This window comes from Arvicanthis niloticus, chromosome 28, assembly GCF_011762505.2.
Source record: "Arvicanthis niloticus isolate mArvNil1 chromosome 28, mArvNil1.pat.X, whole genome shotgun sequence".
Lineage (NCBI taxonomy): Eukaryota > Metazoa > Chordata > Mammalia > Rodentia > Muridae > Arvicanthis > Arvicanthis niloticus.
Window position 1 is genome coordinate 16,647,592 of NC_133436.1, and position 20,012 is coordinate 16,667,603.

The following is a 20,012-nucleotide window of genomic DNA, read 5'->3' on the forward strand; positions in this document are numbered from 1 at the left end:
TCCTCTCTCCCACCTTGTGGGTTCTTGGTGTTTTTTCTGGATTGTCCCCACACTTACTCCCCATTAAATTACTATATTTAGCCTTTAGAAGCTGGGGTCCACAAGTGATAGAAAATACGCATTATTTGTCTGAACTTTGGTTATCTGATTTAATATAACATTTGTCTGTTTTATCTATTTCCACCCAAATTATATTCATCCTTGTGGGTGAATAAGATGCCTCTGTGTATAAACCAGATTTTCATCTTTTGAGGAACAGTTCCTTACATCCTGTTATGAAAGAGATCTCTTAAACATGAGCATGCCCGTATATCTCTGGAAGAGGAAGTAGAGTTCTTTGGTTTTATGCCCAAAGAGTGATGGTACAGTTGGATCGTGTAGCAATTATTTGCTATCTTTGAGAATCCTCCACATTGATTTCCGTCATGGCTGCCCCAGTTACGCTCCTACCAGCAGTGTACACTGCTTGCCCCAGCAACACATCCTTGCTAGCATTTATTTGTGTGGGGTGAATGTTTTCTTAATTGTCTCATTCTTTCTTATTTCGTTGCATGAGCGTTTTGACTGAGTGTGTGTCTGTGTCCCACATGCATGCAATGTCCTCAGATGCCAGAAGAGGACATCTGATCCCCTGTGCCTGGAGTTACAGGTGGTGACAAGCTGCCATGTCGGTGTTAGATATTCAACCCTGGCATTCTGGTGTTCTGGAAGAGCAGCCAGTGCTCTTAATCAGGGAGCCAGCAGTCCAGGCCTCATTTTTTTGTTATTTGGCGATAGGCATTCTGTCTCAGGTCAAATGAGAGGTCAGGGTTGTTGTAGTTTGTGTTTTTCTGATCACCAATGATATTGAACCCAGTTTATATATTAATTGACTATGAGTGCTTCTTTCCTCTGTGTTTGTGTATGTGTGTGTGTGTTGTTCATTCATATGCACAGGCTTACATATATGTACATGTGTCTATGCATGTGTGGAGGCCAAAGATCAGCATGGGATATCGTCTTCTGTCTTAGTTACTGTTTCATTATGAGTGTGAGACTGGGCTTGCAGTGGGATTTTGAAACCTCAAAGCTCATTACCAATTAACACACCTTCTCCAAGAAGGCCACACAAACATCAACAAAAATACACATCCCCTAACAAGGCCAGAACACCCAATCTTTCCCAAACATTTCCACTACCTAGGGACCCAGCATTGAAACACATGAGCCTCTGGAGGTCGTGCTCATCCAAACTACCACAGCCTCCATCTTTTTTTTTTCTTTCATTTGTGTCTGTGGATTGTGGTTTGTGTGTGTGTGTGTGTGTGTGTGTGTGTGTGTGTGTGTGTGTGTGGTGTGTTTGTATCTATTGTTTTATCTGTGTCTGTTTGTATATGTGTGTTTGGTGTTTGTATCTGGTGTGTGTGGTTGTGTGTGTGTGATTGTGTGTGTGTGTGTGTGTGTGTGTGTGTGTGTGTGTGTACAGGCACCTACATTCCACAGTATGAGTAGAATTCAGAGTACAACTTTCAAGAGTTTGTTACTGCCTTTCAGCTATACTCAGACTGCACTGGTCTCTCTTGTTTCTGCCACTGTATCTTGTATTCAGGCTAACTGCTCTCCAAGATCAGTGGAGATTCTCTTGTCTATGCCTCTTGTTTTATTTTAAGGGGTCTCTAAATTTACATTATCAAATTCAGATGCTTTATCCTTAGCAGTCAGGGAACTGTCTGGGAACTTGTTACAAATGGGCATGGCTGAGCATCCTCAGATACACTAAGAACCACCCATCTTTTAGGTAAGCAACCCTCACCCTCCCACCATCCCCAGGACAGAAAGTACACTGTGTAGACCATGGCTAATATTGTTCCTCTTAATTACAATTCTGAATGGACTTCTCATGTAAAGTTTTGTGGCCCAAGTTTTCTGGGTCTGGCCACATACTTCTTTCTATCAGAACACCCTACCCTCTGTTCATGGAGTACCAAGCAAAGTGTGTAGTTCTGAATTTACAGGCTTTAAAAACAGGACAAATGCATTAGCTTACTCCTTTTGTATCTTTAAGGTTTCTGAAGGTCCCATCACTGCAGAAGCACTTCTTGAGAGGACTGAGCACAAACAACCTATAAGATTCTGAGATGTTTAAGGTGTGTCAAGATTTGGGTAAAGCCTCTTGGCTTCTCTGGTTTTCCTTTACTAGTTTTCCCTTTGCTGGAATGAGTCAGGGTCTTCCCCACAAGGCAGCTTCTCTTAGAAGTACTGAGGATGATTCCCTGGAATGCCCTCCCTCCTCTTCCCAGAATGCATGCTGGTTAAAGTAAGCGCTCACTTTTACCTAAGCTCTCTCTCATTAAGGGGACAGGTGCTCTGCAGAGGTCATAGACCCCGGGGGAGAACCTGAAACTGCCGTGTTGCCATAGCAATACAGATTCTAACTATATTTCAAACACTTATCCTTGTGTGCACAGGCAAGTGTAGCTCTCTGGCCAGGCATAGTATCCCATGCCTTTAATCCCAGCACTTAGGAAGAGAAGACAGGTGGATCACTGACAGTTTAAAGCCAGCATGGTTTATATAGCAAGTTCTTGGACATCCAGAGCTACATAGGGAGACACCAGGTCCAAAAAAACAAGAAAACAAATGAGAGAAAAAAAGAAAAAAGAAAAGTAAGTACAGTCAAAAGGCAGAGAAGAGCTGACCTTGTTTTTTAGATGTCAGCTGATAATCTACAACGCAGCATCACACACATATAAGCAATAACGACTAAAATGGGGTTCTGAATATGTGAGGAAGTTCTAAAAAAAAGTAGGAGGGGGGATGGAGGGTCCAGAAGGAAGTCTCAAAATATGTTTATTTTGAATTGTTTTTATAAAGAAGCCAGGTGACTTATCAGAGATATAGGTCCTGTTTAGAGGTGTTTCACTACCCCCTGGGGGAACTATTTGACCTGGGAATCAGAGCCAATACATTGCTTTTCACCTTTGCCCTGTTTCCTTAATTGATTTTGGCCTGAGTGGGAGCTATTGAATATGGAGAATGTCCCTCGTGTCAGTACTGAAGACAAGTAGCCATTTGAATTACACCCTTTGTAGACTTGAAGACTGACCAATAATTGATTTCGAAGTAAGTTTTGACTCAGTTAAGACCCAGGATTTTAAGTAGTGAATAGATTGATAATCTTTGAAGAAGCCACAGAGGCATTACCTTGACTGAACATAAATTTATGATATTTAAGGAAATAACTTTTTCTTAGTGGCTTTTTGTTTGCTTATTTATTGGTTTATTTATTTGTTTTGAGACAGGGTCTTTCTTCTTAGTTCTTGCTGTCCTGAACCTTACTTTGTAAATTAGACTGGTGGCACACTCACAGAGATCTGCCTGCCTCTGCCTCTTGACTTCTGGGATTAAAAGTATACACTGCAAGGGCCCATGTTATTGCTCTTTTTAAGTTAAGTTTCACAGATATTCTTGTGAAAAAAAACTAAAATATATATTATATGTAATTTTTATTAAATACAATATATAAATAATAAATATATAATATATAAATAAATTAAATATAAATTTAATTTTTATTAAATACAATATATAAATAAATATATAAATACAATATATAAATAAATATATATATACAATATATAAATTATATAAAATATAATATATTGTATTTTATTAAATACAATATGTAAATACAATAAATAAATATGTATATATATATATATATATATATATATATATATATATATATGTATAATTATCCTCCTCAGGGTTATTACAGCTATTATGAGACAGCATAACTAAAGCAACTTAGAAGGAAAGCATTTAATTTTTGCTTACACTTCCACATCACTGTTTATCATCAAATGAAGTCAGGACAGGAACTCAAACAGGGCAGGAACCTGGAGGCAAGAGCTGATGCAGAGACCATGGAGGGATGCCGCTTAGTGTCTTGATACACCCCAGTTTGCTCAGCCTGATTTCTTATACAACTCATGACCAGCAACCCAGGGATGGCTTCTCCACCATGGCTGGACCCCCACTCAATCACTAATTAGGAAAATGTCTTATAGAATTGACTACAGTCTAATCTTATGGTGGTATATTCTCACTTGAGGTTCCTTCTTCTCAGATAACTTTAGTTTGTGTCAAGATGACATAAAATTATCCACTGCATTTATGTAAAAGAAAATTAAAAAAAAACTGATCTTAGGATTCTCTTCTTATTTGAAAATATTTTTCGTTTTATCAGCAATTCTCTAACCTTTAACCTCTAACCTGTAACCTCTAACCATTGTGTCTTCTCAGCGTTCCAGCTGGAGCATAATATGTAAGGTTGAATTCTTATCAGCTAGAACAAGGAAACATCACACTTAAATTGTTTGTTGACATTGTGCAAGGCTTCTAGACATCCATGCTTGTACAGAATCAATTTTAAAATGATTTAGATGTAATTAATTAAAAGAAAACAAAACTATACTTATATGTACTTTAATTTACTTGTAAGCCAATTTAGATGACACACTTTGACTTTATCATGTAAAAAAAACTACACAGAATTCATGTAAATTGTGTAAGACAGAATCATAGATGCAGCTAACAACTGGACCCACTGACCAAATGACACATAAGCAATTGCTTGAAAACAGTTGTGAGCACTCTAGTAAGAAGCTCAAAGGACAGAGGTGAGTGACTGTTTCATTGGACTGTTTCCATAAAAGAGACTTGCACACCTCACCCAGATAGATCAGCCTCAGCACCCAGGAGAGACAGCTGTTCTGAACTCCCTGCAGGAAGTTCCCAAGCCAGTGTGTGAGGAGAGTGCACTGCACAGGGGGTTTGTCACACTCATCAGTGGCTGTCATTAGCTGTGGCTCATCCCACACAGACCAGCAGTGAGCATTTCCAGTTCTTTACCTGGAGTAACATATCAGTTAGACGGCACCAGTGAATCTTCACCTGAAGTTCATCTCTGCCTTGTATATTCACTCATCTGGCACTCTAACACACACACAAACACAAACACACACACACACACACACATACAGAGAGGGAGAGAGAGAGAGAGAGAGAGAGAGAGAGAGAGAGAGAGAGAGAGAAACGACAACAGATTTACAAATTTGCACACACACACACACACACACACACACAAATGAGAACAGATTCACAACTTTGCTCCTAAGGGCCTGATGTAATAGTGGTGGATAATGCATGAGGCTGATGGAACAGCTGTGGACAAATGGTTTGAAAAATCAGCAAAGAGGAACTTGTAAGAGAAAAGAAACCTCTTGGGAAATGCCTCGAGAGTGAGTTCTAGGACAAGAGGGATTCAGATTTGGGTCTCTGGACAGACATGATCACCAACACAGAGAGCTGGGGCTAGTGAAAGACCCTGTGACCTAAAGCAAGGTGCATGGAACCTGTGGATCCACACACAAGGTTAATTCATCTCTGTCCTGTAAACACACACACACACACACACACACACACACACACACACACACACGCAGAAGCCTGTTCTACAGAAAGAGGAAGCTTCATTCAGTTTTATCTCATCACGGGGGGTTTTCTCTCTGTGTCTCTACAGCATGTGTGTGCAGTGTGCACAGAGAAACCTGCCTGGAATCCCCTGGAGCAGAAGTTTCTGAGCTGCTATGTGAGCACTGAAATCCAACCTGGATCCTCCAAAAAAGCAGTGTGTACTCTTAACTTCTGAGCATTTTTTCAGACCCCAGAAGCTGCTTCCAATTGGAAGAAAATGGTGATTGCAGAATTTTCCAGAAGGTCTTAGATTCCCTTGTCACAGAGCTAAGAAGAAAAACACCAGCCTTCCTTCCTCACAAGACAATAATTGTCTGGGGCAGGAGTTGCTGGTGGGGGTTGTATGGGGGTGGGGGTGGGGGATGGGGGGGGATGGGGGAAAGGGCAGAGGGGAGGGAGAAAGGAAGGAGATGGAGGTGGGACTAAGGAGAGCTGGGGGAGGGGAGGCAGTTGGACAACACATATTTGAGGGTGCAAAAGACTTGAGGGGTGACAGGGAAGGGGCACATGAGTCTCTCTCTGATGGAGGAGAACTGAGACAGAGGAGGGGAAGCCTGGTGGGAAGTGAGGAAGAGCTGCCTGGGGTTCGAGCGGATCCCAGAAGGGGTGATCTAGGGCGAGACTGGTGTAAGTGAAGCTAAAGAATCAGGGGAAGTGGTTAAAGCAATGATGTGGTGACCGCCTCCAAGCCACAAGGCTGTGGGCGTGACCCAGCATAAATGATTCAAACTCAGGTTTAAGTCTTCAGAAGCACCAGCTCAAGGCATTCAGTTCATTCTTCCTTCAGCCTTTCTGCCACTGTTGCCAAGAGTCCCTGAGGGTGCAGCTGTTGGTGAGTGAGATGAAGAAGGGACCTCGGGTGGGGTATGGGAGGCCTGAATAGATTGTTCTCAGCACTAGGTTCAGAGTTGTAGCCTCCATATGACCCAGTGTGAGAGAGGCCACGGTTCACAGGGAGGGAGGTTCCAAGCCACAAAGCAAGGGAGAGATAGAGGAAGAAATTTAAGGAAAAGTGGACTAGGAAGATGCATGGTTAGTGCATGGGAGGCTTGAATTCACAGCCAGTTGTTTGAAATTCTTGCTTTACTCTGTGCTGGGTCCACAGAGGGGACGGGGGGGGGGGGGGGGGCTTTACTCTGTGCTGGGTCCACAGAGGGGACGGGGGGGGGGGGGGGGGGGAGGGGGGAGGGCGGGGGACGGACATGCTAAACTTCCCCATTCTTCCAGCAGAGGCAGTCACATCTTTCAGAAGGAACCATAGCCAAGAAAGCAGCCACCAAGAGCAATCATTCTCTGATTCAGAGACTTTTAATTCTATTGAGACGTGGATACACCAAGCTGCTGACTGGTGAGTCCCCAGGACCTACATGGAAAGGGGTTGGAGCACTGAACAGGGACATAGCTTAAGTCAGGAAGTTCCCAATCCTGGGGTACCAGAAGCTTCAGGGCTTCCCAATCTTCAGTTCAGCACCACAGCTACTGGGAACTCTGGCTCTCCTAGACTCAGGTTCCACTGGATTGAGGAAGGTAAGGGAAAAGTTACAGCATGAGGAAGGGAAGGAATGAAGAGCCCAGGCCACAGAAGGGAGTACTTGGCAATGCCCTCAAAACCATCTAGGTCCGCAGGAAGTCACCAGGATTGGGGATGTTGGGGGCAGTGCAAGACCAGGAGGTAGTCTCAGACAGCTCCCCTGGACCTAAGGCAGCTATGCTCTAGACTGCCATCCCAGGGACTCCTCACAAGCCCTCCGCCATTCGAGATCCTGTTTGCACCTGACCTATCTTCCTGCCTTCCCACAGTACTTGTCCTGGAAATCACAACAGATGCTTCCAGGGACATGGCAGCCACAGCCACTCTGGGTCTTACTGTTCTTAACTGTTTTCCCTCTCTCCTTATGTTCTGTGTTTATAGTGTTTTACGGCTTCACACTATTGCCACACTAGAATCTGAAACAATCCCTTCTCCCCTTTGATACCAAGTGCTGCTATTACAGGTGTGTGACACCAGCTCAGCTTCAATGCCCACATGGCTCACCAGCCACCAGCCTGCTCAGCTCCCTTCTCTGCCGCTGTAGCCTTCCCCCCCTTCCCATCCACAGAATGCCTTTCAGACCCTTGTACACCAGGGGGCAATCTGTGCTCATGCCTGAAGACACTTCAGCTAATCAGGGGCTGGAAAGCCTTGTCCTCTGTGGCGGACCCTGAAGATGGTACTGGGTGGGGACCTGTGGAAGCTTCTGCCCTTGGTCCTAATCCCATGTAGTCTACCTCCTGGGTAGATGGCATCAGATAATGGTGTTCATTAGGCAGGAGCAGGCTCTTTTGCTTTATAAATGAGTCACTAATTTTCTATTTCAATCTAGCAAGCTTTACTGTATGAGTAGCAGGTTTGTCCTCTAACCCAGATTAGGGTATTTCCCATGGACCAGTATTGGTGCCCATCCCCTAGAGTGTCTTCAAGAGTACTGTGAGAGCTGCATCCTTCTCAGACAACAGTGGGTTCTGTGCTGCCTGTGAGCTCTGTCAGCTATAAATCTCTCCATTGCTGCCCAGTGGATTCCCAGGCTCCCTTAGAGCATAGAGGACTCTCCTTGAAGCCTGAGGTACTTGCTGAAGGAGCAGTGGCAGCTTACTTGAGAACTGACCTCAGTCACTTTTTTTCTAGATGAGGTAAGATTTACAACCATTTAGAGAACAGGAAATGCTCTCTCGGTCACAAATCCTTGTCCCTTCCTGCTAGATATAGCTCTGACCACACAAGTAACCTTTTGTTTCCCTGTAGCAATGTCTCACTTCTGGATACCTTGTCTGATTGCGATCTGCCTATCTAATACCCTGTTGGGAAACTGCTCACCTCATGATGCCGTCCTGAGGCCTGATGGGACTTCCAATAGCCCAAAACCAGATGCCACTCTGTCTCAGAAGCCATTACTATGCCAGGATCTACCCAAGCAAGGTGATTCTCCAATTGCAAACTGTCATGAACTCTACCCAGGGCCATTTCCTAGGCTTCACTCCTCTGACTGATAGGTTGTTCCAGGTCATAGAACACTAGAGGGAGGTCCCGCCATGATATTCATGAGTGTTTTATCTCTGGCTGCTTTCAATCTGCAAAAACAAAGATGAGCAGGTGTAAATGAGCCTGTTTGACATGCAAAGATTTGAATCTTGATCTAATTGCTGTATTAGTTATTTTCTATTGCTGTGATAAAACACCAGAACGAAGGGGCCATAGAAAAGAAAGGTGTTCTGGGCTTATAGTTTCAAAGGGACAAGAGTCCATCACCATCACAGCAGGGAGCATGGCAGCAGGCAGGCAAGATGGCTGGAGCAGGGAGCTGAGAGCTTAAGCAAGATGGAGAAATGGGAATTGAAGAAGCTTGTGGGTTCACTGCCACACTCTCAATGATATACTTTCTCAAGCAAGGTCATACTTCCTAAACCTATGCAAATGGCTGCCGGGTGTTTGGATGTGACTGGTGACCAAGTAGTCAAACACCTGAGCATATAGAGGACACTGTCCTTTAAACCACTACATCAGACATTCACAGTAGCATCTGGGGATTCACTCATGAGGGACAGGGCAGTAATAAAGCAAGACACAGAGAAGGGTAGGAGATTGGGGCTTCAAGCAGGTCACAGATAGACAGAGATCTCTCCTTGAGAATGAACTATGTGTGCAGTTTAGCATGGGAGAACCTGAGATCAGAGGTCCAACAGTGTTGTGTGAAGGGGCCCAGTGGGAACACGGATGAGCACTGAGCTCACAGCTGGCAGCTCCACTTTCCATGCCAAGCTGCGCCCTTCCTCCAGAAGCTTTCCTGAACACCAGGCTCCATGTTGGATTTACCATGTGTTCTATGATTCCTCCTTTTCTGCTATGTTATTCCTAAACCACAGATAATATCAGATACACTTTATACTTCAGCACTTGATAACAGTCATGAAAAGTAATTTTGAGATAAGTCCTCTGGTTAACAGGGTGTGCACCTGAGGGGTCCTTCCAACCTAAGACAGTCAATGATCACATAGAAAAGAGGGTGCAGAGCTGGGGGGCCTCTTCAATAGAGTCTGCTCCTCTCACCTTTGCCCTTCAGAAGAGTACTTGGGGTCACAGAAACATGAGTCCTATGGCTTTCTGCTCCCACTATGGAACTCACCTGCATGTTTCTCTTCCAGATACACACTTTCTTTGTTGCAACTTGGTCATCAAGGCAAAAAGTCTCTTGAATGAAGGACAGTGCTCAGTGGATGGAATAATTTTCCTTCATTTTAATGACACAAAGAAGATCACGCCTTTGTGTAACCAGTGGAAGATGGCAAATGCCACCAAATTGTGTACATGTTTGACCCAATGGCTGGAAGAGTTGTTCCAGGAGTTAAGGAACAAGGTGAACACTCCCAAGGCCAGTGGTAAGTGTGGGATAGAGTACAGAGGCAGAGACATTGGCAAGAGAGGAAGGGCCGAGAGCATGTGGGAGTGCGATGGTGAATGTATTTGTGTGAAGGAGCTGAGCAGTTGTGGTACCTTGCAGGCACAGGGTACACAATGGGTAACTATTGTAGAGCACGTTGTGTGGCACCAGTACTGATACATAAGCTTGTTGAGAAGGACTTGACCTTTGAGGATGCGATGGATGGATCAGAAGTGAAGAATGATGCTTTTGTCTGTGACTTGCAGGTTACCCCATTTTACAGGCCACCATGGTTTCTAATCACAGCCAAGGACAAACCAGTGGTGCCTCCTGGCGATTCAACATCAGTGGAAATTACTCCTTCATCTTTAACTCAATGACTATGAACTGGACACTGATTAATCCTGTACCAGGGGATATCATGAAGAAATGGAAAGATGATGTGAATTTAATGAAATATCTGAGTTTCTCCATACCAGAATGCAGTGAGGAACTCAATGCAGTAAGGAACTTAAAGCAGCACAAAGAAAAGCCAAGTAGGTGTTACCTAGATTATTAGAAGGCACTTCTGATACAGGCTGAGTGAATGATTGCTGTAGTGTTCCTCTCTGGGGAGCCAGTGATGACCACAAGGATTCCTCATTCCACCTCACACCCTAGTGTTTCTCATTCCTTATTAAGCAGTGGTCCAGGCTCTACATGCCTGCTGATGAGCCCCAAGTCTGTGTGCACCACTGTAAACTTCCAGTCTTTTCATCCTCAGGTATAGCTGCCCTTTCACCAGCTCCACCATCACTTCTAAAGAATTTATTATCTTACTCTGGCACAATTAAACACCATCAATTTCCCCAACATCCAGAAAGTGATACCCACAGTACATTTATCAGTACATCTATCAAGTGATGGTTTGATAGACATTAACTTTTCTTTGTGATGAAATAAGCTCTGCCAAGACATCACATATACTGCTCCCACTTCTCTCTCCTCAGGACTTTGTAAAATCATTCTTACATGTGAGTCTCTCATGGCTGCCTGGGGAGAGAAGGTGCTGACGGAGGTGTGTTTTTAAACTTTATTGAGAACTTTCCTATTTTTTTTTTTAAAGGATCAACACCAAGGGTCCCAGATAGCAAACAGCTTACATCAACTACCCAGCTTCCACCTACCAGCCACTTTCCTTACGAGAAAATGGAAATCATTATACTCCCTGTTGGCATAGCCATCAGCATTGCCTTTACTATTCTCATTTGCATATATGTGAAGAGGAAATGTTGTCTTCAAGGAGGTAAGGAGCAGGCTGGGGACTCATCTGATTCTTGGAAGGGTTGTTCTGCAGGGGACTTGCAATAGGTATCCCACTGGGTCCTAGGGATGGGGATTCTGGTCCTCATACTTGCAGGGCAAATGCCTTTATCTACTGATCATCTATCTTTCTAGCAACCAACACTTACCTGTTGAGAGGCTGACTTCCCGGTCAATGAATATCCTTCTGCTTAGACCATGAGAACTGACTGAAACAGGCTTCTGAGCACCTCACTTGCATGCTCTCCTATCATGACCCATGCAGGGACAGTTACCCTATGTTCATTCCCAGAACAACTGAAAAGCTATTTTCACACAGTCAATTAGGACTGCCCATTTACTCTCTCTGTCTTACTACCCTCCATGCTGCATGCAATAGTGGCTGTTGACCCTAGATATGGGTCTGTCTGAGAATAGGTTTGGTGACCTGGAGCTCTGTACCATCTTCATTAGTCAGGGCCATGACATGTCAGGAACAAGCTAAGAAGTGACTTCCAGACTTTTGTGCTGGGATCAAGGGCCAATTATTTTCAGAATCACAGTCTGGCTCTCACTGCAAAGCCTCCCTAGTAAGAAATCTTCAGCTGTTCAGGGACTGCCACATCAATTGCCACAAGCCACAGAACTAGGGACCAAAGGAGACAAAAGAGAGGTTCCCAACAAGACCACCAAAATGTTGTCCAGAAGGAAGAGCCCAAAGCATTTGGTAAAAGCATTTACTTGACCAAACATCCTTATCACCCCATCAAGATGCAGGGAACACCTCACAACATAGGGAATAATGGATGTAGGAGAACCCTGATCTCCAGCCATGACCTCACTGACGCGCCTTTGAAATCTCAGCAGCTCTGAGAACTTGCAGGATCCCTGCACAAGAGCAGGCCTGTCAATCATCAATTCGTGGAGCCAAGGGCCTCATGAGGTTCCTCAATCACTGAGAATTTTTCTATAGTTAATGGCACCAGAGCTGATGGTATTCATTGGTGTGGTCACTAGTAAGGAGCACATATTCCTGCAAATAACACCATGCCCACACTCCTATAAATAAGTCCAAATTAAGTCATTTGATCAACTAGCATTTTTAATTTAAGGAGAGCTCCCATGGAAGTAGAGGGTAAGTCAGGGGACATGAGCGGTGATTGAAGGGTTGATATGACCAAAATGTCTTAACACATACATGTGAACACATCATAGTGAAACCAATTATGGTGTACAATTAATGTGCAAATACATTGCTAAAAGTTTGACCAATTTTTATTCTTAATGTGAATGAGTATATTGCCTGTATGTATGTCTGTATGTGACATGTGTATCTGGTGCTTGCATAGGCCAGAGGAGAGCATCAGAACCCATGGAACTGGAGTCATTGAACTGAACTCAGGACCTCTCCAAGAACAGCAAGTGCTATTTACTACTGAGCCTTCTCTCCAACCCTCTAATAAATTTCTTAACAAGAGAATATAGCCTGAATATTATTATGCACGGGGCATTTCCTACAGAAAAACTTCACAATAAAGTTGAATATTTCAGAATCAAAATGCAAAACATATTTTAAAATGAATGGACTGCAATGGCCAGTTATGACATCATTTGTAGTAATGTACCAGGGAGGCTTGGTAAGAGGATCTCACAGGTCTTGCTAACAAATATGCTATGAAATTTAGCAATATCCAAGGATACTGGTAAATATAAGGTATGTGCTTCTAGTTTTATGTCAACTTGACATAAGCTAATGTTGTTTGAGAGGGAAGAACCTCAATTTTAAAATGCTTCCTACAGATCAGGCTGGAGACAAGCCTGTAGGGCATTTTATTAACTAGTGATGAGGGAGCAGGCAAAGTTCATTATGGGGGCCCTTTTCTATAAGAGAGCAGGCTAAGCAAGCCATGAGAATTGTAGTAAACAACACCCACCCATGGCCTCTGTATCAGCTCCTGTCTCCAGGTCCCTGACCTGTTTGAGTACTGTCCTGACTTCTTTCAAAGGTCAGTGATTTGGAAGTATAAGTCAAATAAACTGTTTCCTTCCCTTTTGGTCATGATGTTTTATCATAGCAATAGTAACCCTAACTCAGGCAAGTTAGTACTGAGATAGTGTGTAGTACTGCTGCAGTAGACCTAGACATGTGTTTGGGGGAGGTTTCTAGAAGGACTTTGGACTTCTTGGCTAGAAAATCCATTGAGTGCTGAGAGGTAACTGGTCCATTCTTCAGGACAGTGGATAATAGGAGTATTGAGAGCAGTAAAACAATGGGGGCCTGGCTTGTGAGGTTTAGGGAAGCAGATGCTATCAAGACATCTGAATTAAGAACCAGTGGCTCTGGGTAGCTGGGGCTGAAGGATCAGCTGTGATCAACAAGATTTCAGAAGTACTTTAGTGAAACCTTTACTTTACTGGGATACTGGATATGTTCAGCTAGAGCTGAGAACTTAGCAGCCATCAGGAGAGAGTAGCATCACTGAGGTGAGATCATCTGGAAAATATTTTCTGAGAGTAGGTATGCAGAAGCTATGTTTTAGACATATGGCCAAGTTTGGACCTTGTGCTGATACCTGAAGGAGTGTAAGAGCCAGCCTGGTGGTTTTGAAGATGTGAATGGGGTCATAGAATGCAACCGAGGGTTGGCACTGTGTGGCAGGGTTGGAATCCATGAAGAGAGCCCTGGACAGTGAGAGTGTGGTTAGAGCCAAAGACTCTAGCATTTTAGAAATGCCAATGCCATGGGATGATCACCAAGAAAAATATCAGCAACAGTGGAGTGGGACCAGTCAGACCCTAGAAGACAAGCTGTCTGTTCTATAGTAGTCAAGCTGGAGAAGTAACTCAGGTGCTGATGGGGAGCCAGGTATAGGGCAACCTTGGTCCCTGCATCCAGGTTTATATTCATGACACTCACCAGGGACTCCACAACTGAGCCTGTTCTCAAGACATTCTGGTGATGCCAGACTCCTCAAGACCTGAATAAGACCTAAGATAAGAAAAAGGAAAGTCCCATTTGAACACCCTGAGACCCAAATGGGGAAGTTACCCCTCAAGAACAACAGATTTGTAACGCACACAGAAACACATGTGCATGCAATGCACAGGCATGCACACACGCACGCACTCATGCACATGCGTGCACACACACACCAGAAATAGAACTTAATGAAAGATCAAAGTATCAACTGTCTAGATGTTCAACTTGGGGATTCACTGAGTTTTCTTTGGGATTGCTAACAGGAGACGAGTGAGAGGTTACTTACAGGAGCTGGGGTGATTCCCCACAGCTGTGTCACTGCAGAGCCCACCTCAACACAGGCAGTGACTCCTAATAAGAAAATTGGAAAAATACTTTCATATGTGCAAAAAAGACCAGCAGGTTTGTAAAACATAGTGAAAAGCTTAGTCCTATCTCAACTGGGTAGAACAACTGAACAGATGTCTTAAACAGCTTCTGCTAATCCAGGCTTCCAGCAAATAGACAAGAATAAAATGTCTGTAATAGTGGAAGTCATTGTTGGGAGCCAACTTCTAGTAGAAAGCGGATATCATCTTTGCACCCATCTCGAGCCACATACCCTGACAAGAGACTTGTTTTTCAATAGCCTACAACAGCTGAGCACACTCTGATAAACATCTTGTTTATCCCACATAGCTTGTTTTGCTGTTTAGTGCCCCCAGCTGCAAGACAAGTGGTATCCACGCCTACAAGGCATGTGGCAAAGCATATAAATACCCCAGATTTCCTTCCAATAAAGGAAATTTGAGAGGAGACCAGAGACTTGATTAGACCCTTTGTCTTGTCTCCATTCTTTGCGTCTCTTGCCCCTCCATCCCCACTCCCTCTCTTGCTAGACCCTTTGGTCTGATCCCCTTGGACCACAGCACTTAGCCCCAAAGCATGGGACAGTGTGGACAGCAACAGTCATTAGCTTAAAAAATCTTTGGAGCCTGATATTATGGCTAGAACTCACCTGATATGTCCTGAGAATGTCTCCCTTCAGTGGATGTCAACAAACAGAAGGGCAAATTGCCAGGAGCCTTGTAATTCAGGGTGATAGCCCTGCAACCAGAGACATTGGTGGAAGCTCAGAAAGTACTTTCTAAATCTGAGAATCGTGTTTCTGCAGTAACTAGCACTAATGTGGAAAGGTAAAGTTAAGGGAATCAAAGACACTACAGCATAGAATTAGTCTCAATACGTATCTGAAGCTAATGGTTTGACTCTGGGAGACTCAGGAGAAGTGTGAACACTAAGTTGTAGCGAAAGGTGGGAAACTCATTTCCTAGCTGCATCCAACTGAAATTCCTGATTGAGAAGCAACTGTAAAATATTATAACATCACATGAAGGCAACCATGGAAAAACCCTCCACGTGCTCATACCCCAAAAGACAAAGAAGCAAGCAGAGTTCCCCAGTGGTACACAGATGCAGGAGTGGTCCCCATGCAGAAACTGAGTTCTAAGTTCCAGGAGCATGAGCCATGACTGAAGGGTGTTCAGTGACATGTTGAGCTTCTAAGGGGATGTGATTCATTCTCTTCCCATGTTCCTTCTTGTCATCAAGGGAACATCTCAAACAGAGGCTCAGGAGCATTGCTAGACAGCACAACCCACAGAAACATGTGATGTGCTCTGAAAGTTTTGAAGTGTCAGAAATTGGGAAGGATCAGATCACATATAGTGATGACAGGCTTTCTTCTAATGATTCAGCAGAGAAGAGGTGAAGTTATCTCTTCAGTTTCTGTGCACTCCTATCTGTCTGTCTGTGAATCTGGCAAAGATTTGTTGTTGGTGGTGGTGGTGGTGGTGGTGTTGGTGGTGATGGTGTTGGTGTTGGTGGTGGTGGTGGTGGTGGTGGTGGTGGTGGTGGTAGTGATAGTGATGGTTTGATATAGATCAGACACGTTGGCCAGACCTGATGGTGCAGCACCCCTATTGAAAGAGTAATGAGCTGTGACATCACATGCTCTTTCCATATACAAGAAAAACATGTTTTAAACATTTCTCTATTCCATGTACTGAGTCAAGTCCTAAAAAATACAATCATCCTAGTCAATTCTTTTTTTTTTAAAGATTTTATTTATTTATTCTACATATATGAGTACACTTGTCTTCAGGCAAGCCAGAAAAGGGCGTCAGATCTCATTACAGATGGTTGTGAGCCACCATGTGGCTGCTGGGAATTGAACTCAGGACCTCTGGAAGAGCAGTCAGTGTTCTTAACCACTGAGCCATCTCTCCAGCCCCCTAGTCAATTCTTTATTCCTATGAAGAGACACCATGACCATGGCAACTGTAGATGTCCCTGTTTTATTGCTATGAAGAAATACATGACAAGGGAGACATTTAATTTGGCCTAACAGTTTCAGAGTCCACAATGGTGGAGAACATGGGAGGATGAAGGCAGACATGGTGCTGGTGAAGGAGCTGAGAGTTCTACATTTGGACTGGCAGGTAACAGTAAGAGACTGAGACACTTGGCCTGGCTTAAACATATGAAACCCCAATGCCCACCTCCAGTGATACACTTCCTCTAGTAAGGCCAAACCCACTCCAATAGGTCATACCTCCTAATAGTGCCATTCCCTGGTGACTGAGCATTCAAATCTATGAACCTATGGCAGCCATTCTTCAAGCCACCACAAATATATATTGTGATTTACTGGTTAAAAACAAAACAAAACAAAACAAAACAAACAAAACTGATAGGGTTGAAGGATATCTCAGTAATTAAAGGCACTAACTACTTTTCCAGACGACCCATGTCCAATAACAAACACTTACATGGTAGTAACAACCATCTGCAATTCCACTTCCAGGGAATATGTTACCCTCTTCAGGACTCCATGAATACCAGGTACACACATGATATACACACATATATATTCAGGCAAAGCAACACACATACACATAAAATAATGAAATATTTTTAATTATATGAACTTTTATCTAACTAAAATCTCAAGGTCTGATGACCTAGTTTTCTTGTGCATACCTGTTATTTGTTTGAAACAGACATTAAAAATATCTTTTTGGAAAAGAGTCTGCCATATACAGGGAAAAGGATGGTTGAGGGGAAATGTGAAGTAGTAAACACTTACATGAAAGTTAAATAAGGCTTCCAGTTAACAATCTTAATTTATATCTTAAGAATAAAGAGAAAGTCAAACTAACCTCTGGGAAGCAGAAGAATGAAAATAAGAAAGATAAGAAAACCATCTTTAAAAAAAAATAGAATTTGCAGGTCCACTAGGGGGAAAACTCAGTAAAGATGCTGGTTCTCTTATTCCCACATTCCCTGTTCTTGCATGGCCATCCATGTGCAAGGACAGTTGAATGATACCCTAATCAATAAATGTGGTTCACCAAATGAAGAGAATAAAGGACAAAATGTTCATGATAATGTCAACAAATGCAGAAGCAGAAAAAGTGTCAAAAATCAATATACTTTCTGATGAAATCTATCAGTAAACTAGGTGTGCGTGTCAATAAATGCTTGTGCATGCTAGTGTGTGTCTGCACATACACACACACACACAAAGAAAAGGGGGTGCACAGTAGAGTAAAACAATAGGACCCAGGAGGCACTACCTGCCTTGGCAGCCAGCAGTCTGCTACAGGAGCTAAGAAGAATAAACTGCCTACTGAGCTTGCCTTTAGTTACCTCCGGGCTGCGATCCCCTCACCCACACCACCTGAAGCAAGAAGAAGTTCTGGTGGTGGGAGTAGGGTTGCCCCTTTATATTTGAAAACAGCATATTAACTTTGGGCTTTGATCAGAATACTTTGTCTTGACCCCATGTTTTCTCTCGCCCTCCATTCCCCTTTCATTCCCAACCTTCCTTTCAGGTGAACCCGGCTGACTGAAGCTGCTGGTGGCTACAGATTGGCTCCCAAAACTTGGGGCCTGAAAATGGAAGACCAGCTGAGGAAAGCTGTCTTTCCTCATGGAAAATGGAAGAAGAGTATCCTGAGCACTTGGTGAGCAATGAACAGCATTGATGCTAGCTAAGTTATGGCTGTGTTTGCAGGAAGTGTGTTTAAGGTAATACAGTCTAGGTTGAGTAAGTGTTGACCTGATGCAAGCTCATCTAGGAGGTGACAGTGAATTTTGGGATAGGAGAATTCTAATAGGCATCTACCCACAGCCCAAGAGCTGCCTTAGGTGACAGGAGCAGGGTTAGAAGGAATTGGAAAGAGATGAAGAGTTAGATCTTGAATATGAGAGAGAGAAAGAGCTTCAGAAAAGCAGTTGTCCTCTCTGGGCTGTGTTAGCAAAAAAGAATGAAAAGGCTATTTCAGAGCTCTCCTAGAAACAGGAGAAAATTCAAGAGATGTCTTGCAATTTTCTCTGACTTTTACAGGAGAAATCCATAACTCTGCCTTCCTTGTTTATTGTTTGTCCTTGGCTCCCAATGTCCACATGTGTCAATTGTCTGTTTTTTGTTTTGTTGTTTGAATGAATGGTGTTCTGTTTCATGTTCAAAAGACAAAAATGGTTAAAGCTGCTATATATCCACCCCTTGCTCTAGTTTAACTTGTTAAAGGCAGTCTTAACGTGCACAGATAAGTTACCTTACACCTGTAGCTAAGAGTTGAGCTAAGCTAGAATAGCCTTTCCAAAAATTCATTGTCGGTATAAGCTGCTTTAAAGGGACCAGCAGTTTTTTGGATTCTATAAGGAAGCTAAGAGTTGTTTGTCCTAGAAAAATCTCTGTGACAAGGTTCTTTTCTCTTGAAATTACAGCCAGAAAAATGTATTTCTGATTGATTTTGAAGGTATAAATACGTTCCGCATGTTTTGGTTGTAGATTGTCAGCCTATAAGTTATTGGGTATGATTAAAAATTTGTCACTTTGGTAACAAAATTGGCTTAAGATTGGTAACTCAGGATTGGAGTCATTCAGAGACCAGATGTATAAAGACAAGATTTAAAAACAATGTCTCTTTAGTGAGATATTAAAAGCTGCACTATCATGCATTCACATATAAGAACTGGCAACAAAACTTTGTGACATAAAGGTAATCTACTTGGTGTTGATTTTAGAGAAAATAGATTGTTTGCATCATTAAAAATTGGTTTTGTTTCCCAGAATTATGGTTATACCCTAATGTTGCAAAAGAAACTTTAAAATATAGTTAAACTGCCACTTTTCCATTGGCTGCAGTTGGCAGTTCAATCGTGATTTTGAGATTTCTTGACTCGCCCATGTTTATATGGAAAAAGATTCAGCAGGTAGAGTTAAATTAAAGTTTTTAAAAAATGTGACACAGTATAGGACTACAAAGGATAATCTTTGGGCTAGGCCTCAGGAAACAGGCCTGATTAAGTACGTTTACATTTGAATTAAGACAATGCATTCTGAGCTCAGCAGAAGCTTGGGTGACAAATATTCCTTTTGGAATGGTCTTCATGACCCCAGCTCCTAGAAAGGTGATTTTTCCAAAATTTGTTTTTTGCCTTGCTTGTTTCTTGTGGGGGAGGGGTAAATCTAAGATCCAAGGACATTCACAACAGTCTATGTGCCAAGAGTTATAATGATTATGCTGGAGAAATTTAAATAATGGCTACTTCCCCCATGGCATTATAACTGTACCTGTGTGAGAGCAAAATTTCAAAGACTCATTGTGAAATAATTATAGAAATTCATGGTCAGCAAAAGATCACCTACACTATGATAAAAATAGTTATAATAACAACCTCCAGATCTGCCAGGAACAGGATGACCGAAAACAAAGGGACATGCCCTAGCCAAGTCTAAACATGCCCAAGTGAGTAATGGGCCATCTGGT

The 20,012-nt window shown here is 42.9% G+C and overlaps 1 protein-coding gene across 1 annotated transcript; it reads left to right on the forward strand.

The window, feature by feature from the left end:
• Window positions 1-6,342: 6,342 nt before the first annotated feature.
• LOC143440127 (retinoic acid early-inducible protein 1-delta-like) lies at window positions 6,343-13,014 on the forward strand. Its single transcript, XM_076926800.1, has 7 exons — window positions 6,343-6,349; window positions 6,745-6,865; window positions 8,300-8,473; window positions 9,697-9,930; window positions 10,199-10,468; window positions 11,038-11,217; window positions 12,563-13,014. Exons 3-7 carry the CDS (start codon window positions 8,302-8,304, stop codon window positions 12,607-12,609), a joined length of 903 nt encoding a protein of 300 aa, XP_076782915.1. The 5' UTR covers window positions 6,343-6,349; window positions 6,745-6,865; window positions 8,300-8,301; the 3' UTR covers window positions 12,610-13,014.
• Window positions 13,015-20,012: the final 6,998 nt, after the last annotated feature.

Bases quoted from the DNA above. Each gene is read 5' to 3' on its own strand.
- LOC143440127 (XM_076926800.1), top strand. From the start codon at position 8,302: ATGTCTCACTTCTGGATACCTTGTCTGATTGCGATCTGCCTATCTAAT. The intron at 9,931-10,198 runs GTAAGTGTGGGA...TGTGACTTGCAG, and splicing joins GAACACTCCCAAGGCCAGTG to GTTACCCCATTTTACAGGCC. The intron at 10,469-11,037 runs GTAGGTGTTACC...TTTTTTTTAAAG, and splicing joins GCAGCACAAAGAAAAGCCAA to GATCAACACCAAGGGTCCCA.